Source organism: Sebastes umbrosus, chromosome 14, assembly GCF_015220745.1.
Source record: "Sebastes umbrosus isolate fSebUmb1 chromosome 14, fSebUmb1.pri, whole genome shotgun sequence".
Taxonomy (NCBI): domain Eukaryota; kingdom Metazoa; phylum Chordata; class Actinopteri; order Perciformes; family Sebastidae; genus Sebastes; species Sebastes umbrosus.
In genome coordinates this window covers 9,340,437-9,360,429 of record NC_051282.1, presented here as the reverse complement: position 1 = coordinate 9,360,429, position 19,993 = coordinate 9,340,437, and the positions used below count along the sequence as shown (strand labels likewise).

The window sequence follows — 19,993 nt, the reverse complement described above, 5'->3', positions numbered from 1 at the left end:
AGATTAATAAAATAAAACTTACATAACACAAACTCTGGCATTATGAAATGAAAATGCAATTATTTTTGTTTTGCCTTCTTTGTTGTTATTGTTTTTTTTTGTTATTTTCCTTGTCTATCTATTTGTACTTTATTGTTTACATGTACTTGACGTGCGCTCAGCTGACGTCACTGCCAGAGATGCCAGCAGCAAATCTGTGCTGGGAGCTGCGCAGCCGCGCTGCGCATCCGTCGGCTGAGCTGGACAGCGCAGCCATTTCTCTGTATCCTTCATGAGGAAAAATACAGGCGGATGGCGGTTTGTCCATCAAGGACACAATTACTAAGCCGACGTGCGGGAGTCATGACGTTAGCAGCACACACCGAGGCTGGACCTGAACTCATCACCGACTGAGATCCGCCAGCTCCAAACTTTCTCCCGATCCAACGCCTGCGCAGACAAACAGGCTGTCTGTCTGCTGCTTTGTGTTTGCGTGTGTGTGTGTGTGTGTGTCAGCCATGGAGGGAGATCTGCACGGAGACTGCAGCGACGTCTCGACTCTGCATGTGAAAACTGAAGCGGTCGATGAGAATCCATCTGCGCTGGTTGTGGGCAGCCGAGAGCCGCCTGCGCCCTGCGGAGATACCGCATGCAGAGGAGGAGGAGGAGGAGTGGATCAGACTGCAGAGGAGCTGGCTGACAACACAACTACTCCTGTACTGCTGTGTGAGTGCACACATTAGCTGGTTTTAAAGGACATCAAATGAAGAATTTAATATGTTTAGCTGTTAATTTCCATCTAAATTAATTCAGATCAGCATGTATAACATCTTTTTAAATGTTTTGACATTAATGTGCCTTTTGTCTATGCTGTGCCTTTAGATCCTGTGAGCACAGACCGCTTCTTCACCACATCGGGAGATGGGAAAACCTACCTAAAGATAGCTCCAGGTGAGAGGATCAATGAGACTTTTACTATTGTGATTGTTGTCTGTGTCATCAGAATAAAATAAAACACATTATAGAGTATATGCACACACCTGCACAAGAGCTTTCTGTGTAAGAAATGATGAATTCTCATAACTATTAGTCAACCAAAAGGTTTTCAACTTTTCCAAAAACCTTTTATAGGAAAATAACACTCTCTAGAGAGAGCCTTTAGAGTTTTTACGTAACCTGAAGGCCACCGTAGTTCTCCGACACGCTTTTGAAACTGCGGTAACGTGAGCCGCAGAGTGCAAAACCATGGTACCGTTTTCTAGATTTTGCCAAATTATACACAATGTCCCTTTAAAGGATAATTTTCAGATCCCAAAAATGTCATGTATTGGAGCTCCAAATACAATTTAGTTTATAGAAATAAAGCCCCTAAAAATCATCTTTAGGTATTATTTATTCATATTTTAAAGGGTCACTTTGGTATTATTTCAACCTGGACCCTATTTTCCCACGTTTTTCTGTCTAACTCACTAATAGGAACAACAATTTCTGAAAATACTCCAGTATTGAGGGAGAGCGCTGTAGACGGCAGCTGCTAAACGGGCCGCAATGTGTTGCTATTGGGGCAAGCTGGCACCGTCATTTGCGTCCACTAAAACTGCTTGTTTTTGCCATGACAGGCTCTGATTGTTATTATAAGTGTCTGACATTATAATAAGAATCTCGCTCAAGGAGAAGTCTTGTTATGAAATCTGGCGAGGTGACTTGTTGCAGAAAGACAACAGTGGAATAGAGGAACACATCCATGGTGGAAACGTGAGCGCCGGCCGGGCAGAGTTTGTTGTGTTGGAGTACAGAAAACGTAGCTTAGTGTTATCTAAAAGATTTTCAATGTCATGGCTGAATATTTAGATGATTTTGACAACGTGGATGAGGTCTTTGAAATCGATGGCCGCCCGTATTTATTTGAGCCAGAGTATATGGATAGTCAGATTTCACAACTCGACTTCTCCTTGAGCGGGGGTTGGACACAATAACAAACAGACCGGATCAAGCGAAAGGTAAAAAAAAAGGTTTTATTTCTCTGTAGGGTCCTTTTCATAATGTTGTCAGACACTTATAATAACAATCTGAGCCTGTCAGTGGCAAAAACAAGCACTTTTAGTGAACGTAATGTTACATTGATGCTGATCACTTGCCCCAGCAGCTCATTTCACGGTTGACGGTTACAGCGTTCTCCCTCAATACTGGACCAATTTCAGAAATTGCTGTCACTATTAGTCCCTTAGACACAAAAACATGGGAAAATAGGGTCCAGGTTGAACAACCTGGATAAAAAGTGACCCTTTAATGCTTAAAAACAACTCCCGACAACCCAATAACTGTCCGCAGCTGTTCTGATTGGAGCACGGGAGTATGTGACATCACCTTATCCAACTAAGCCCCGCCCACGTCAAACCAGCGAGAAGAGAACAGAGAAAACAGAAAATCTCTCATGTGAAACAATGAAAACTGTTCTGACTTTGGCAGAAAATAATGTGTGTTTTAGTAAGAAGCTGGTTGAGAAAATACATTTTCGGGGCATTTGAATATATGTCAATATATCTCCTCCATACACTTTTACATATTAAGCGAGCCCACAGGTCATCGCAGTCACCCGTGTCCTCTCCTCTACCCCAGCTTCCGCAGTCACCTGTGTCCTCTCCTCTCCCCCAGCTTCAGTGATGCCGCCTGCTCCCTCAGATAAGACGCTTTCCTCCGGCTCCGACTTCTCCTCCAAAGCCGTGTTGTTTCTGATCGAGGCAGTCGGCCGCCGCTGGGGCCTGTACGAGACCCGGGAACGCTCGCAGCTCTTCCAGAGCGTCCAGGAGGAGATGGCCTCCAAGGGGCACGTGCTGCCTGTTGAAAAGATCCGCCGCAAGTGGAACAACCTCATTGTCACGTACAAGAGGGTTAAAGACCGCAGCCGGGAGACGGGCCACGCTAAAACGTCCTGGGAGTTCTTCGATGTATGTAGTTTCCTTCTAGCATTCTATTTCCACACAGGGATAGAAAATTGCTTTGGATGTTCTCGTATGGTCTGCCTGTATACAGACTGTTTTACAGCTCTAGAAACATGTTGATATGTCTCTGAGCTTTGCATATTTCACATGAAAGACAAACGTAATTGTGCGTAATTGATTGTGCAATCATACCTCGGTTTCCCCACATGTTGACGCAGTGTATACTGCTGTAGTCAGAGTCAGGGTTACATTGCTGACAGTAGCATAGAGCCGAAGGTGTGTTCATGGTGCTGAGAGATCAACTGATGATCACCTGATCTTGGTGCCACAATTAACTTGGGTTGTTTAGCTCCTCTATAGATGTGTATTTAGACCTGGATACGGTGCCACTGCTCAGCCTTGCTTCCAATTTCTTTCCAGTGGCCACTTGTGGTATTGCAGCAAAAAATCCCCTGCAGGCCCAAAAAGCATTTTCACCCCTGTAACTCTCTTTCTCACACTTTTTCATCCGCCCAGCTGCCTTTATTTGTTAATAAAAGTGTAAATTGTAGTGAAACTGACTTTAAGCCAACAATATCAGGGGACAAATTGTTATTTATGAAAATACAAATCTGAATTTCACCTAGGGCACCAAAAGTGCTAGAGACCAGTAGAGCACCATTGTAAAAGAGACGTCTGTAAAACTGTAGACAGGACACCTTACTTATAGCTCTTCCTATTAGGAATTTTTTATCCATGGTGGTTTTATATTTGTAAATCTTTTCTTCGAGCCGAGAAAGCGATTTAAAAATATGTGACGTCACCACAATGTAAAGTCTACGGGCCGAGCGTAAACTCTACTGCCCATATGGGCCGCATAGTAAATCCTGAAACTAGTAAAACTGCACCAGACAAGCAATTCTCATTAGATTGAATAGGCACAATCTTGGGGTCCGGCATCCATTTCTTCTAATTCATCCATGATTTCCTCTCTCCGTCTCTTTGTATGTCTTCCCTCACTCTAGCTGATGGACGCCACGCTCTGCGACACCGTTGGCACTCAGATCGTCAACAACAAAAGAAACAAAGGCTGCAACGCCGGTTCCACGCTGCCTGGTCCTTTGGCAAAGATCGCTGCGAAACCACAGGTTCCGCCGCCCGCCACCATCATCCGCCCTAATGGGGACTTTGCTTCGACGGGTGGCGTGGACTCGGCGGGTCAGGGAGCCTTCGGTATCGCTGCTACCATTACCTCAGTGGCTACAGCCACCGTTAGCCCGACAAACACTCCAGAGCTCAAGCCCCTGATCGTCCTCAACAGTGACATTGTTGCGACCACTATTCATCCAGCCACCATGGGGCCATCTCCGTCTTTTATCTCTTCACCTTGTTTCACAGAGACAACTTCCCCTTCCCTCGGCTCGACTAGCAACGCAGACCTCAACGCATCGCGCTACGTAGGCCGTAAAGCTCCGTCGTTCTCATCAGGCGTCATACCCTTTCGCCTCAGCAACAACCAGAACCTCTTCGGCCTCTCCTCCTCTTTTCCCCCTGCTTCCCCCTCTCTCGCGTCATCTATCCCCACTTCGTTATCTGCAACAACCGAAGGACAGAATCAGAAAGGGAGCGAGGAGCGAACCAGCGTCGCTTTGTTCCAGGAGTTTCTGAAGCGACAGGAGGAGCAGGCCTATCTAGACCGGGTGGCTCGCCGCAGGGTGGAAGCCCGAGAGAAGAGGCGCGAGAGGAGGGAGGTACGGATGGCGGAGTCCCTCGGCAGGGTAGCCACGGCCCTTGAGCTGCTCTCCTCCAAACAGGACACCGTCATCGCCCTCCTGCAGAGACTGGCTGATCGGAAGTGAAAAAGTGGGGAAAAGCCTGGAAACTTCTTAATACTCCTGTTGTGTAGTGACCGCGCCCGAGTTCCATCATGCTACTGAAAAGGGTTTTACTCTCCTAATCTTACTGTGAATAAGTAAGAGATAATGTACAGCGAGCCATTGTTGTGAAATAAAACCCTCCGCTGTCTGGGTTTATTTCACAACAATGACCGGCTAGCTGTACATTATCCTGCTTATTTCTTACTTAAGAAATCAATAATTTGACACAAAATTATAGCAACCCAGAGCAACGGTCTGTTATACAGAAATAACTGTAGAACGCTGTGATTGACCAATCAGAAGCGAGTATTCAACAAAGCCTTGTAATAACATTTTATAAATCACATGAGCTGCTCACTTTTCTACATGAAGCATATAGTGAAATGGGGTGCTATTGTAACATGCTTTACATTTAATGCATTTCAGTTTGCTGCACTAACATCCAATAAAAACATGAACTTTCAGTCGATAAGATTTTGTCTGAGCGATAATAATAAGAATGGGTTCACATTTTTTACTTTACTGTCAATACTGACGCGCCCTTATGACACATTGAAAAGATTTTTGGTCTATGTAAAAATTCCTCCGCTCCATACTGGTCAACAAGAGGTTCCTTCCTAATGTAATTCCAATGTAAGTGATTTGGGACAGTTTTTGAAAAATCTAGCAGGTATCTTACGAACTTACAGTTTAGTACAGTTAGTAAAAAATGTCTTTCCGATATTAGTTTCAGCTGAGCTCTATAATGCACTCTATTTGCACAAAACGTCCCCCACATAAGAAAGTATGGCCAGTATGGACAGCCAATGAACATATAGCCATGTGGGTGTCGGTTTAAAGAGGACCTATTATGCTTTTATGCTTTTCCCCCCCTTTCCTTTAGTGTGTTGTATAGTTTTTAGTGCATGTAAAATGTCTCTAAAGTTACAAAGCCCAAAGTCCACGCCAAAGGGAGTTACTCTCCCCCACAGAAACACTGCTCCTGAACTGCCTAAAACCTCTTTCTTGAAGTCCCGCTTTTTCCTCCGTAACGTGGTGATGTCACCAAGTAACACATTTGCATAATACCTGCCTAGCGCCTAGTTTAGCACTAGCACGCCCTCAAACAAAGCTAGTTAGAGCGGAGCTGGAGCGGAGTCCGAAGAGTTTGGTTCGGTTGACCAATCACAACAGAGTGGGCCAGCTGACCAATCAGAGCAGACTGAGCTTTTCCAGGGGCGGGGCAGGAAGTCAAACAGAGTGTTTCAGACAGAGGGTGAAAAGAGGTGCTGCAGCACAGCCGGTATGAGATCATCATCCTGCTTTCCTGCTCAGCTCAAGTGGATTATTTTAAGAACGTTATGCACAAAGTTTGTCATATTCTCTCTCCGAGGTCCTGATCCTGGGACCCCCCCAGACAGGCAGGCAGGTCTGCAGGATCTGTCCGAGGTGCTCAAACTGATGTGCAGGATTTGATTTGATTGATTTGGCAACAAATGATGCTGTTATTGTGGCATTTATAGGTATTTTGTCTTATTTTGATAATCTTTTTCCTTATATCAGGCTGCGGCTCTGTAACCAACCTGAGCTTATTTGAATTAGCACCTCATTGTCAGTCGGACCAAAAGACACTGAAGCATGCTGTATATTGCCTCAATAGATACTCAGTATCTTCACCCTAATAAACTCAATCAACCTACATCAAAAAGTCTCAGATTAACTTAAGTCAGAAAGGTTAAATTAATTCCATTGAGAGAAAGTGTGGATAGTTAGCATTAGCCACCAAGGCTGAGTAGATAAAAAAAAGGCAAAAATCCTGTTTAACAGTAACAAAATGGACAAAAAAAAACATCCTTACATTCAAACAGTATCTATTTTCTTCTGCTTCAATTTGTATTGTTGTTCCCAGGTGGGAGAAGGAGCTGGCCTACTGCGACACAGTGAAACAGACGCCTCCTTACGACCACGGCACCAGACTGGTGGACCTCATAGACATAGCTGTACTGGACTTCCTCATGAGTCAGTCTCTACAGTTTAAACTTGACCCGGGAGTCAGCTGGTTTGCAACATACGGGGGCTTACAGGCAGTGTAGTGGGGGTCACTGACCTCTTTGTCCTCCTTCAAAGAGGACCTATTATGCTCATTTTCAGGGGCATAGGCCTACTTGTATTTTGGGTTTCTAAAAACGCTTTACTTTTTCACCCTTTGTCTGAAAGGCTCTGTTTGAGCACCTGAAAAGCTCTGTCTGCTCTGATTGGTCAGCTGGCCCATTCTGTTGTGATTGGTCAACCGTACCATCTCTTCGGACTCCGCTCCAGCTTCTCTAAATAGCTTTGTTTGAGGGCGTGCCAAAGTAGCCGTTAGGCAGGTATTATGCAAATGTGTTACTTGGTGACATCACCACGTTATGGAAGAAAAGGCGGGACTTCAATCAAGGCGTTTCAGGCAGTTCAGGAGCAGCGTTTCTGTGGGGGAGAGTTACTCAATTTGCCGTGGACTTTGTGCTCTATAACTTTGCAGACTTTGTTCGTACATGCACAAAAAACTCTATAACACACTAAAGCAAAGGGAAGGAGGTAGTAAAAAACATTCAAAATGGGTAAATAAATTAGTAAACAAGAGTATTATCTCCCATGTTAATGCACTCAGGATGTTATCGTGAATTTCTATCAATATATGCCATTATTAACTTTATGTGTCTACAAAATGTCTCTGACATAATTTAAATTAACGTTAATGTTTTTCATTTGAAGGCAACATGGACAGACATCACTATGAGACGTTTGAGAAGTTTGGCAACAAGACTTTTCTGCTGCATCTGGATAACGGACGGGCGTGAGTACCATGAACATCTGATGACAACAACAAACACAGGCTATAGTATAACTTACTGTATATCTGACAGCCAAATAAGTAAAGTAACATTATATTTATACTTTCTCCTGACTGAAATGTTGTTGATAATGTTTTTTCCAGGTTCGGGCGTCACTCTCGGGATGAGCCATCTATTCTAGCTCCTTTACAACAATGTTGCAGGTAAAACAAAACAAAAACCTGTCTGTTTCAATGAGTGACCAAGATGATGGGTGAATAAGTAGTCAGAAAGTAGTGGATAAAGTTGCAAGATGTAGTACAAAATACATTTAATTCAGAAGATGTTGACATATACAATTAAAGGACCCAGAGAGGGTAAAATGGAGGGTTACGCTTCTGCAACGGCGCCGTCTTTCAGGACAGCGTTATCATCTGTATCCGCCGTATGAGCGCAGTGCAGAGAGGCAGGGATGCTCTGATTTCAACACATACAGAGGGAGAGTGACTTCATTTTCTGCTCAGGTAGACATTACTCCTCTATATCTTTACATAGACAATAGTTGTTTGCTGCTATGCTCTGGATATTTTATAGAGTGCCTTCAAGGTCAAAGCTTGTGAAAAGGTAGCCAAAGAATGATAACAGTTCAAATAAAGATATATATATATTTTTCTCCCCTGCATATCATTGCATTTCGAAGATTTTTGCAGAAGTATTTTGCTTGCCATATTTAATAAGAAAAAGGCAAAAAAAAAAAAATTGAAATTGAAATTAACCTTTTATCCTCTGGGGGCCCTCAGAATGTATTAGGCGCTGACCCCCAGGTTGGGAGCCACTGATTTAGGATACATACTGTATGCAGGATGAAAGTGAGTATAGAACTGAAGTAGTATAAAAAACTGAATGACTTAGTGTGACTATCTCCTGTTCTGCTGAGCACTATATAGATAGATAGATAGATAGATAGATAGATAGATAGATAGATAGATAGTAACTTTATTGATCCCGAGGGAAATTCAAGTTTCCAGCCTCACAGTTCCATAGTGCAAAACATGTTAGTAAAAAAGCAGTAAAAAGGTTAGTAGTCTAACTTTTTTTTAAAGTGAATACAGTGCAGAAGAGACTGTTAAAAATGAGTAGAGTGCAGGGTAACAGCTGTGATACAGGACTATTAAAAAATCTTTATATAAGTATAGTATAAATATATGTTTGTTTATGTAAATAATAAGACAAAAACATGCTAATAAAAGAGGATCTCTCTCTGTGGTGGATGATGATGCCCCCTGCAGCCACTGACCAGAACTGCAACTTTGCCAACAGAAATTTTCACTTTTACTTTCTAAACGTCACTAGATGGAGGAGGAGGGACCGGTCAGGAGGCCAGGAAGAGCCCACTGCTGCTGAGAAGAGGAACTGATAAAGCATTAGTAGGTAGAGCCACGAGAGAAACTTCTACTGGACATGGAAACACTTCCTTCCGCTTAGTTTTAAATCTGCTGCTGACAGTGATTTCTGACACACTGCAGTGAACTTTGAACTCATTATTAGTTTGTGTGTTCAAATCCTGTCGAGCAGCAGGACAGTTCAGTGCAAAGGGAATCACTGCATGAGAGAGAGGGAGCCTCTCATATAACATCTGTAGGCATCTGGAGCAAGTCCTGGTCTCTCTCTGGGTGTGTTTTTGTGCAGAGACTCTCTGGGTTGAAGTCGCCCACCACCGATGGACCCGATGGACTGGCTGGAGAAGGACGAACTGCTGCGGTTCTTCCACCGTCATAAAACCGAGATGTCCTTAATGGAGAACCCGCACACGTTCCTCAACCAGCTGCGGGACCACGACCTGGTCCCAGAGGACCACTACAAGGTGAGGAACCGTTACTATGCATCTGTTATTATGCTATAACCTCCTCACCCTCCTCACTCACTCTCTCCTCCTCCTCTTACACGGTCCCGTCTGGATGAAGAAGGCGCCGGACAGGAGAGCGCGGGAATAGGAAGCGACACATGTCCTAGTAGTGTAGTAGTAGGAGGAGGAGGAGGAGGACTGGGAATGAAACATTGAAGTGTAGTTTTTGACTCAGAACCGAGGGCAGGATACAGCTCTCTTCACTTTATAACAGACACTTCCTGTCAGCCCCATTTTTTCAGAAGTAAACCTTCTTGCACAGGGCCGTATGCAGGCTTTTCAAGGTCCAACAACTGAGCCTGCAAGGGGGGCCCAGGGCAAAATTCAGGTATTTGAAAAAAATGCATTTTAAGGGGAGACACCCAAAGTGAGCTTTAACTAATATAACAGATCTCACCATGAAACTTTCCCCCGTTACATTATATTAAGTACATTGACTTACGTTAAGTCAGTTATTTTTTGTATCGGAAGTTTTTTTTTTTAAATGTTATGTTTAAATATGCAAATGAGGCATTAACTAATGTTAACTTTTGGTAAATTTAGGGGAAATCTACAGACATAAAGAGAAACATTTTAGAAAATAAGCACCTAAATTTGTGTTTTAGATGTTTTCTTTCCACTAGTCTGAACTAAGGCCTGCCAAAAATAAATAAATAAATGACTCAATAAATAAATAAATCCGTCATTAATTATCGCAAAAATAATGTATAAAATAAATGTAGCCATTAATTAATTGATAAAATGTGATATAAATTGATATTTTTGAAATTATTATATTTATCTTTGTTTTAATTCCCTTATTTATTTACTCTTCTGTTCAATTTTCCCTTCTTTACGTATTTATTTTTATTAATATTTAAATGTATGTATTTATTTTTGCATTTATTTTATATTTATTTTTTATGTACTGTATTTATTTATTTAAAACAATGTTTTGCATAAATTAACCATGTCAGTAGGCAGTAGCGTCAATGATTTATGGGATGAAAATCAGGGGACTTTTAAACAATCTGTTGTTAGTGATAACCAAATGGTGAGGAGACTAACGATGGGACAAAACACGTCTGGCTTTATAATGCAAATTGAGTCTGGGGGTGGCCGGGCAGTGGTGGAAAGTAGCTAAGCACATTTACTCAAGTACTGTACTTGCGTACACGTTTGAGGTACTTATTCTTTATTTGAGTATTACCATTTTGTGTTACTTTATACTTCTACTCCACTACATCTCAGAGGCAAATATTGTACTTTTTACTCCAATACATTTATTTAAAAGCTTTGGTTACTACTTACTTTGCAGATTTTGATTCTCAATACAAAATATAAATCAACAAATAAATGAAAATATATTATTATGGATTAAGCAACCCATTAATATATAAAGTACTTACAATTAGCTCCACCTTTACCGGCTCAAACATTAAAGTGATGAGCGCATTAATGCATCAATAATTATAGTCCAATAATATAATACACATCATTCTGCAATGAGCCAATCTGCATAATGACTACTTTTACTTTTAGTACTTTAAGTATATTTTGATGCTAATACTTTAGAGTATTTTTACGCTATGTTATTGCTACTTTAACTAAAAGATCTGAGTATTCATGAAAAACGTGTATAAGTTAGGCTACTGTAGAATCATTAAGCCCTCATTTTTTTCATACTTTTGTGTATGTGCAGAAGGTGAGTCGTATGAAGAGTAAAGACAACATTAAGAACGGTCTTTATGGGATTCTGGACTGGTTGGAGAAAGAACGATCAAAGAGCATCAAAGATTTCTGGAGGTGCGTCTTCAGGGAGCCCATCCTGCACCAGTATCCAACCCTGCGAGAGCTGCGCAACAGCCTCATGGACGGTCAGCCTTTTCTAATGATTGTGATTCTGCTTACTCTGTTTATGTTCTCTTTGCTTGTGAATAATGTATTTTATATAATAGTATGTTAGTATGTAAGTTTGAACACAGCCTAAGACTTCTCTCATCATTCTTTCACTGCCATTTGTCCATGATGTGTGTACTTGATATTTACTGTAACCATGGCAGGGTCTTTCCATTTTGAGACACAAGAGCCCGAGACGGTGGAAACGGAAGAGACGGACGAGGGGAAAAGGAAGGATCTTTCAGATGACGAGGAGGGGGAGGAGAATCAAGCGAGCTCAGTGAAAAAGAAGATGAAACTGAGAAGTGAAAAGAGCGTGTGCGATGATGAGGAAGAGCAGGCCGGTCCATCATCTCGCTCGTCTCCAAGGAAAAAGTCCAAAAAAATATCCTTCTGTAAGTCACCTCCTTCTTATGCTTTACTTTTCTTAACATGACTGTATACATTACTTGAAAGTTTCACTGCTGAAAAATGCACTCTCTAAATTACATTTCTCTGTATGTCTCAAATCTCATTTGGAACAAATGAGTCAACATATATATTATTTTTTATTTTCCAGCCTCTCCACTGAAGAAGGGAGAGAAGAACGACATTTGGACCTGGACCATGTTTAAGCACCAGCTCCCTGTGACCTGTGGACAAAAGGAGGGGTCACTGAACAGAGACAGACTGGCTAAAGGTACGTAAAACCAGTGGGCCTACTTCTCACTTGATTTATTACCTCAGTAAACATTGTAAACATGAGATTATGGTCTCAATCGCTAGTTTCAAGTCTTCTTCAATACAGCATGATGTTCATTTAGTAAATTATGATCCCGTTTGTAGTCAAATAGACCATAAAGCAGGGGATGCTTTAGGGCGAGGCTACCTTGTGATTGACAGGTCGCTACCACGGCGATGTCCGGTCTGGGAGTTGTCCGTGTTTTCGTCTTAGAGCTTTAACCCTTTCACAGTGTGTTTTCAGTTCATGAAAGTTAATTATAACCTTTTTGGTCGCCTAAAAATTCAGCGTTCAGTTGTACGTAGCTCCACCCTCTGGTGTCACTTCTGGTTGTCAAAAACCAAGATGGCGACGGACAAAATGACGAACTCGAGGCTTCAAAACAGCAGTCCACAAACCAATGGGTGATGTCACGGTGACTGCGTCCACTTCTTATACACAGTCTATGACTCAATGTCTGAATCTGATGGAAAATAAATACTATCATCATTGTCAAAACACTAAAAAATTGTTTAGGACCAGGCTTAGAGATATTTAAAGAGGACCTCTTGTGCTCATTTTCAGCTGCAGGCTTGTATTTGGGGTTTCTACTAGAACATGTTTTCCTGCTTTAATGTTCAAAAGACTCTTTATTTTTCTCATACCGGCTGTGCTGCAGCACCTCTTTTCACCCTCTGTCTGAAGCTACTCCCACCCTCCCAAAAAGCCCAGTCTGATCTGATTGGTCAGCTGGCCCACTCTGTTGCGATTGGTCAACCGAACCAAACTCTTCTGACTCCGCTCAAGCTCCGCTCTAACTAGCTTTGTTTGAGGGCGTGCCAATCTAGGCGCCAGGCAGGTATCATGCAAATGTGTTACTTGGTGACATCACCACGTTACGGAAGAAAAGGCAGTGTTTCTATGGGGGAGAGTAACTCCCTTTGGCGTGACCTTTGGGCTTTGTAACTTTGCAGACCTTTTACATGCACAAAAAACTATGTAACACAATAAAGGAAATGGAAAAAGCATAATAGGTCCTCTTTAATCAGATTTTATTCAATATAATTTCTTATATAAAAACATTGAAAAATGAAACTTCTCACATCTGATTCTGACAGGGGAAAGATAGTGACAGCAGGTGATTAATGGTTGACATTAACACATCCCCAATCCTATGAATGTTTCAGGGGAGAAGTGCATTGCGGTCGGGAAACAGTGGTTTACTCCCAATGAATTTCAGACGTTTGCGGGAAGGAAGAGCTGCAAGAACTGGAAGTGGAACATTCGATGTAAGGACACCTCCCTGGGAAAACTTATAAAGGTTTGTTGAAAAGTGAATTTGGAATATACACATGAAACAAGACTGTGTGAAGTCATGATTTGCTTTTCTTTAACATCGGCCATGTTAGCGCCCCTCGTCAGATCACTTCACACGTAGTTTGTTGTGAAAATCTATTTATTTTCGATTTTTTTTTTTTTATTTTTTTTATCCCACTGCAGGAAGGTCACCTGAAAGCAGCAAATTACAAGAGAGGGGGTAAAAAGGTAAAAATAAAAATAAATCAATAAATCAATTCTGACTTTGTGGAATATCTTATTGTTGTTAGTGATCCTGATCCTTTTTTCTTCTTCTTCTTCTTCCTGCTAGGCCAAGAAATCACTGTTCCCTTCTGGTGATGTAGTTACAGGTTCGTTGTATTAGTGCAAAACTCAGATTTTTAAACTACAGGAGTATACATGGAGTATTTCTGTTAGCTTATGAGAGAGTGCTGCTTCCCCGCAAGCTATTACAAGATCTATCTATCTAATCTAATTTGTTTCCATCTACTGTAAGTCGGCATCTATGACGTTTAGAGTTTTAAGTTTACATATTTGAGAAAAAAAACAGGCAGAGTGGGCTTCTTAAAGCTGCAGTCGGGAACTTTGAGCAAATATGATAAAAAGTAATTTTTAAAAAACTGTCACTATATCCTGAGAGTAGTGCATAAGAAAGATAATCTGTGAAAAAAATCATGTTCCTCTGCCTCCTCCTGTGCTCCTAATGGCATTAAAATATTTCACTGCACCCAAAGGAAAACAACTGACTGCAGCTTTAACTGCTAAAGGAGGAGAAATGATTGATATACTGTATATAAACAACGGGAAAGTGGCTACTCACCTCCTCCCTGCTTTTAGTGTCTGAGGAAGATGAAGATGCAGATGAAGATAAAGATGAAGATGAGGACTGTGACCAGGACAAGGAAGACCAGGTTTCCTCAAGCAGCAAAGAAAGTTCCACGGCTGTCACAGGTGCTGGTTTCTACAAAGTGATATTCAGGGTTGAAACACATTTATGCTAACAATATATCCCAGTATCATAGCAATGGTTATGTTAATCATACTTTCCACGTGTCCTTTACAGATGAAGAAGGAGAGGAACAGCCTGAGCAGCAGCCAGAAGCCAGCCGTGACAGCGGCAGGAAGGTGTTCAAAGTCACATGTGGAGCTTTAGCAGGGACCTTACACAAGAAACGATTTGCATCAGGTAACTACATCTTACTGTACACAAAAAGCTAAATACGTGTAATGACATGTGTACTAACCAACTGAACCCAGTTAAATGTGTCTCCTCTGAACTTGCTTTCGTCACCAGGGACTCGTGGGAAGAGTATTCGTACTGAGACGAGCTGGATGAGCCCAGTGGAGTTCATCAAGGAGGCGTCATGTCCGACAGATGCCTCCTGGAGGAAAGACATCAAGTACGAAGGGGAACCACTCAGTGTCCTCTTAGAGGTAATGCACTTACTCTGATGTTTACCGTCGGGTGGCTGTGTTTCTGGTCTCTCCGGTCCAGCTTTCGCTGCGGGGCCGCAGGTTTCCACCCGCCGCCGCTGCGCACACCAGCTGTGTCCGCTCCGTCCTCCTCGCGGCGCTTGCCTCATTAACGTTATGGTTCTCTTACAGCATTGGGTTTAAATCTGAAATATTTCCAAATAGGCGCTTTTTCTTTTCGCCTCAACACCAAATCCTCCGCCATCTCTCGGTCTGTCAACTCTTTCGTCCCGTGTGTGTGAAATATGACACTCGTGCTCTGAGCTGACTCCTTAAGATGCATTCACTTTCAGATTGTAGCGTCCGTTATCCGACTATCTATTGATAATACGGCGCTGATATGCCAAAATAAACTAAATGGGATATGAGTAAATGGGTAATGAGAGAGCCACAGGATTCGTTGTCAAGCCTAAAAGACCTAAACTATGAAACAAAGAGGAAGACGCTGTTGATTTGTCTATTTCAGGCGGAGATCTTGAGTATCGACTCACCGAACTGTACCTGCAGAAATTGCAAACCAAGTGTTACCGACCTGGTAAGTTTGTTCATCAGTCAGTTTTCCCTCATTCCATATTCATCTTTGTTCTGCATAAACAATGTGATGACCAAAACCTGTGTCTCTCACTATGAGCTGCAGTATATTATTATGAACAAGGAACCTTTTTCTCTCAGATGCAACATGTAATTGAACTGTGTGTAATCAGAGTTGCTGTCATGTCCGTCTTGGCAGGAGAGTCAGAAAAACGATGACGAGTGCAGCATCTGTAAAATTGAAGAAGAAGAAGAAGAAGAGTTGGTGGTGTGCGATCACTGCCCTCGCTCCTTCCACCAGAAATGTCACCTGCCTCATGTAGAAGACACCATTTTAGGGTGAGCGTTCATCAAACCTGGAGATGAAGATGCTGCTTTTCATTTTTAAAGCTACACTTCAATATTTTTATATGAACAATCCATCAAATGATTACATATGAGAGATATTGTTTATAGTGATGAACCCCCAGAAAATTATCACCTGACTCTGCAGTTCCCCTGAACTCTAATGACCAATTTAGCATCTTTTAGCTCTTTGTTTTTATGCCTCCGCCCCGGAGATAGCTGTCAACAGAGGCATTATGTTTTCAGGTTGTCCGTACGTACGACTGTCTGTCCGGTCCATTCTTGTGAACGCAATATCTCAGGAACGCCTGAAGCGATTTTCTTCAAATTTGGTACAAACGTACACTTGGACCACTTGAACTGATTAGATTTTGGTGGTCAAAGGTCACTGTGACCTTATTCTCCTTGATAATAATTAACTACATGGTTACAATTAGGCAAGCAAACTCATTAAAATATGTAAGAATTAAGATCAGTGTCTATGATGATGAATAGTGGCATTAGAATGTGCCAGAGGTCACCAAATTTGGGCTTCTAGCTCCCCCTAGCTGGCTAATGTTTCCCACAGGCTGGCTGCTCCATATCCTTCTGGAAAGCCCTGATCAGGGGCTCAAAGAAATAAAATCCAGGCTACAGAGACAACAAGAAAATGAAAGGATCAGAGAGATGATGACCAAATTTCTGGCCAAAAGAAAGTGTGAAGAAACCTCTGTCAGCGTAGTTTAGCTCTTTAAATGACAAAACAAGTTAATAAATTCCGACCTAAACACTCATGTTACACTAGACTTGTGTCAGCGGGATTAACTTGGTTAAAGTGAAACGAAAATAAAGATTTCTGATATTTTGTTCAAGATTGATAATTGCCAGACCCTACATATATATGCATTATATCTTATTTTTGTGTGTGTGTGTGTGTGGGTGTGTGTGTGTGTGTGTGAGCAGGGACGATAGTCTATGGATGTGTACGTTCTGTGTATTCAGAACCAACCGAGATTGTTTTTACTGTGACGAGCTGGAAAGAGAAGCGGCCATGTCTCGCCAAATATCCCAACGCATGCTGGTGAGCACAACGTGACTCTCTGTCTATACATCCTAACACCTGTCTCTCTGTCACACCGCCGTCACTCATCCCTCTTTCCTTACACCAACAGCAATGCCAGTATCTCCTTCTGTATCTGTCCAGCGCTGATGAGGAACAAATATTTGCTTCAAACCCATGCCTCTATGTAAGTCTATTTCTCTGCTATTCCCATGCACCTGTTTCTGTCTTCAAAACCTTGACAAATAGTGTCAATTGTTTATTTTATAGCAAATAAAGTACACTTAAAGGGCCATCAGCGTTCTTTTTCCGTTTTTTTGTTGTTTTTTTTCAAATGGAAACGCCCACTCAGCTGTTAGCAAAAAGCAGTGACGTAGGTTTCCACAGTAAGCTAATCAATAAGGTAATGAATAATGTGAACGCTAGCACTAGCAGAGTCAACGAAAGGGTTCGTCCTGATTTTTTGAAGTGGGGTTGGGTGTGTGCTCCCCAATCTGCGAGGTAAAACGACTGTTTTTTGTGAATGTAGTCTGGTGGCTTTGAAGAGAGCGATATAACGGCGTCAGTTCCCCGTCGAAGAGGGCTGACTGACAGCGAGGTAAAGCAGCTGTGGACGGGAGCAGCAGAAAATCGTATTTTAGCTACCTAAAAAAAAATCAATATCCGTTTAAGTGTATTTAGAATATTTTCACAGCTTTACCTCGCCATCAGACAGCCCTTTCCAACGGGGAACTGAAGCTGTTATATCGCTCTCTTCAAAGCCACCAGACTACATTCACAAAAACAGTAATTTTACCTTGCAGAACACGGGAGTTGCTGGTCTACCGCTGTATTGATCAGTTTGTTTGTGTCATTGTGTGACTTTCGGATCCGAACTAACGTGGCGTCCACACAGCAGTACATTGCTTAGCTTCTGTGCCGGTACTCATGTCTGCTTCTCCAAACTGGGAGCATGCCGACCACCATTTAAGTTACTTTATTACACGGCTCTGTTGAATACTCGAATCTGATTGGTCAATCACAGGGTTGTATGGTTTGTTATTTCTTTGTAGCAGACCGTTGCTATGTATAACAGACCGTTGCTATGGACGCTGTTCCGATGTCGGACTCTGGAGGACTGTTTTTGTGTCAAATAAATCATTTCTTTCGTAAGTAGCCGTGTAATAAGCGGGATAATGTACAGCTAGCCGTTCATTATTGTGAAATAAAACCCTTCAGGGCGCAAGTCGGGGTCCACCCCTCCACTTTGCCCTGTCAGGGTTTTTTTCACAACAACGACCAGCTCGCTGTTCATTATCCCTTATGTAGGTAATACACTGACTTTAAGGATGTATATCTACTGCATATGTAGCAGCATCATTATGCAGAAACCTACGTCAGGTCACGCGGAAAAAAGATTAAGACACTAAAACATACGTACTTCGACCAAAATGTGAATGTTTGGATTTGAATACATAAGAAACACAATTGGGAAGCTACAGAGTGATATAAAAACCTAAAAAAAAAATAATAATAATGGACCCGCCCTTTAATGATCTGGCTACTGGAGGACTCACACTAGCTTCAGGTCTTTGCTTATGATAGTTTGAAATCTATGTAAACAAAAGACAGCGGTATTGCAGAGTGTTGAGTATTTCATTTATTTTTGCTCGGTACCCACAGTTGCAGAACTACTCCATGGTGATCAAGACTCCGATGTGGCTGGGTAACATAGCAGACAAACTCCAGGAGCAACTCTACAAGACCGTTGGAGAGTTTGTGTCCGACGTCCAGCTTATTTTCACCAACTGTGCTTCATACAACCGAGTAAGAAAACAAACCTCTAGATGACATGCAGCGTTAGACATGTGGTACTAAGAGGTTTCCATCAACAGTTAAGGTTCATTTTTAGGATATAATATAGTGAAATGTTGTGTTATGTTCTTTTGCAGGACAATGCTGAATACCTCGCGGCCGGCAACAGACTGAAGGAGTTATTTGACGGAGAAATGAAGAATGTGTTCAACATCAGTGAATAGATAAACAGTGCTCAGTTTTCACACTCAGTAGGTACTGGGAAAAGGTTAGACATCTGTAAGTATCCCTTTTGACATTTACCTCATATCTGGTTAAAATATTTCAAAAGAAATAACTGCTAATCAAGAGAAAGTAAGAGACTTTTACTTTAATTATGACAACACATTTCAATATTGTATAATTATACTACAATGCATTAAAAAAATCTGATTTTTCCTATTAGTTATCTGGTTTACTCACAGAGGGTGCGGTATAACAAACTACTAGCAACTTTTTTTTACAGTGTTACATAATAGTTTTTCCTCAATACAAGAATTTTTACAATGTGTGATGAGGGTTTCAAAATGTATGTATTATGAATGTATGTATTGCAAAAGTCAGTATTTGACTTTGTATTGGTCTAAAGCAGTTTTCCGTCATGCAATATATCCAACAGGATTTCCATGTCACCACACAGTATTTAAAGTACAATTCATTTGCGCTCTATCTTTTTGTCTCGATCCCTCTGACCTGTTGATTGTGGACATCTGTTTTTAAAATAAATTTAAAACAAATACAAATTTGTTTGTGTACATCTTTAATGACATGGCTCGTTTTAAAGGTTAAATCTATATTGCAGAATGGAAAAAAAAAAGACTGACACTACTACTGTGACTGATGGGTCTTTTACGCAGCAGGAAAATTAAACCTAAACTTTTAATTATGATTAGAAAGACACAAAACAATGGGAACGTATTTCCTATTAAATGTACAGAATGGGTCGTCTTTTGTACGAGTAATCACATGATGAAAGTTAGATACTGACTGTAATCTTGTTTTGAAGCTTTATTGTTTACATGTTTTTCTTTTTTCACTTACTATATACAGTATGTATATATGTGTGTGTAAAGTGTATATGTGTATACTGTATAATATAAATATACATATATGTGTGTATATATATATATACATATGTATAAATATATATTTGTGTTTGTATACAGTATATACATATATATGAATATACATATACTGTATATATATGTGTGTGTGTGTGTGTGTGTGTGTGTGTTCTTGATTGATGTAGCCAATTTTCTTATAAATTTAAAAAAAAAAAGAAACTTAAGATGAATGTTGAAATAAATATGTTCAATGCTGTATTTTAGTCAAGATAAGGTTGAAAAATAATATGCTGTATATCATAGACTATTCATTATTT

At 41.2% G+C, this 19,993-nt stretch overlaps 2 protein-coding genes across 7 annotated transcripts; both read left to right on the top strand.

Annotated features, from left to right (window-relative positions):
* Positions 1-19: 19 nt before the first annotated feature.
* LOC119501481 lies at positions 20-7,790 on the top strand. Of its 3 annotated transcripts, none has more exons than XM_037791871.1 (6): positions 20-705; positions 862-930; positions 2,599-2,927; positions 3,926-4,763; positions 7,511-7,592; positions 7,734-7,790. In XM_037791871.1, the coding sequence occupies exons 1-4, from the start codon at positions 498-500 to the stop codon at positions 4,757-4,759; spliced, it is 1,440 nt and encodes a 479-aa protein (XP_037647799.1). In that variant the 5' UTR covers positions 20-497; the 3' UTR covers positions 4,760-4,763; positions 7,511-7,592; positions 7,734-7,790. The 3 variants fall into 3 exon arrangements, with proteins under 3 accessions (XP_037647799.1, XP_037647800.1, XP_037647801.1); XM_037791873.1 differs by having other exon boundaries at positions 23-705; positions 2,635-2,927; XM_037791872.1 differs by lacking the exons at positions 7,511-7,592; positions 7,734-7,790 and having other exon boundaries at positions 3,926-4,954.
* Positions 7,791-8,932: 1,142 nt separating this feature from the next.
* LOC119501478 (nuclear body protein SP140-like protein) lies at positions 8,933-19,208 on the top strand. 4 transcript variants are annotated; one of them, XM_037791861.1, is made up of 17 exons: positions 8,961-8,996; positions 9,259-9,433; positions 11,157-11,331; positions 11,518-11,748; positions 11,913-12,032; positions 13,241-13,374; positions 13,554-13,598; positions 13,702-13,741; positions 14,229-14,342; positions 14,455-14,577; positions 14,686-14,825; positions 15,331-15,399; positions 15,595-15,734; positions 16,683-16,800; positions 16,892-16,966; positions 18,442-18,585; positions 18,711-19,208. In XM_037791861.1, the coding sequence occupies exons 2-17, from the start codon at positions 9,290-9,292 to the stop codon at positions 18,795-18,797; spliced, it is 1,899 nt and encodes a 632-aa protein (XP_037647789.1). In that variant the 5' UTR covers positions 8,961-8,996; positions 9,259-9,289; the 3' UTR covers positions 18,798-19,208. The 4 variants fall into 4 exon arrangements, with proteins under 4 accessions (XP_037647790.1, XP_037647788.1, XP_037647792.1 ...); XM_037791862.1 differs by having other exon boundaries at positions 8,933-9,433; positions 11,518-11,739; XM_037791860.1 differs by having other exon boundaries at positions 8,933-9,433.
* Positions 19,209-19,993: the final 785 nt, after the last annotated feature.

Bases quoted from the DNA above. Each gene is read 5' to 3' on its own strand.
- LOC119501478 (XM_037791860.1), top strand. From the start codon at position 9,290: ATGGACCCGATGGACTGGCTGGAGAAGGACGAACTGCTGCGGTTCTTC. The intron at 9,434-11,156 runs GTGAGGAACCGT...GTGTATGTGCAG, and splicing joins TCCCAGAGGACCACTACAAG to AAGGTGAGTCGTATGAAGAG. The intron at 11,749-11,912 runs GTAAGTCACCTC...TTTATTTTCCAG, and splicing joins GTCCAAAAAAATATCCTTCT to CCTCTCCACTGAAGAAGGGA.
- LOC119501481 (XM_037791871.1), top strand. From the start codon at position 498: ATGGAGGGAGATCTGCACGGAGACTGCAGCGACGTCTCGACTCTGCAT. The intron at 931-2,598 runs GTGAGAGGATCA...CCTCTACCCCAG, and splicing joins CTACCTAAAGATAGCTCCAG to CTTCCGCAGTCACCTGTGTC. The intron at 2,928-3,925 runs GTATGTAGTTTC...CCCTCACTCTAG, and splicing joins CGTCCTGGGAGTTCTTCGAT to CTGATGGACGCCACGCTCTG.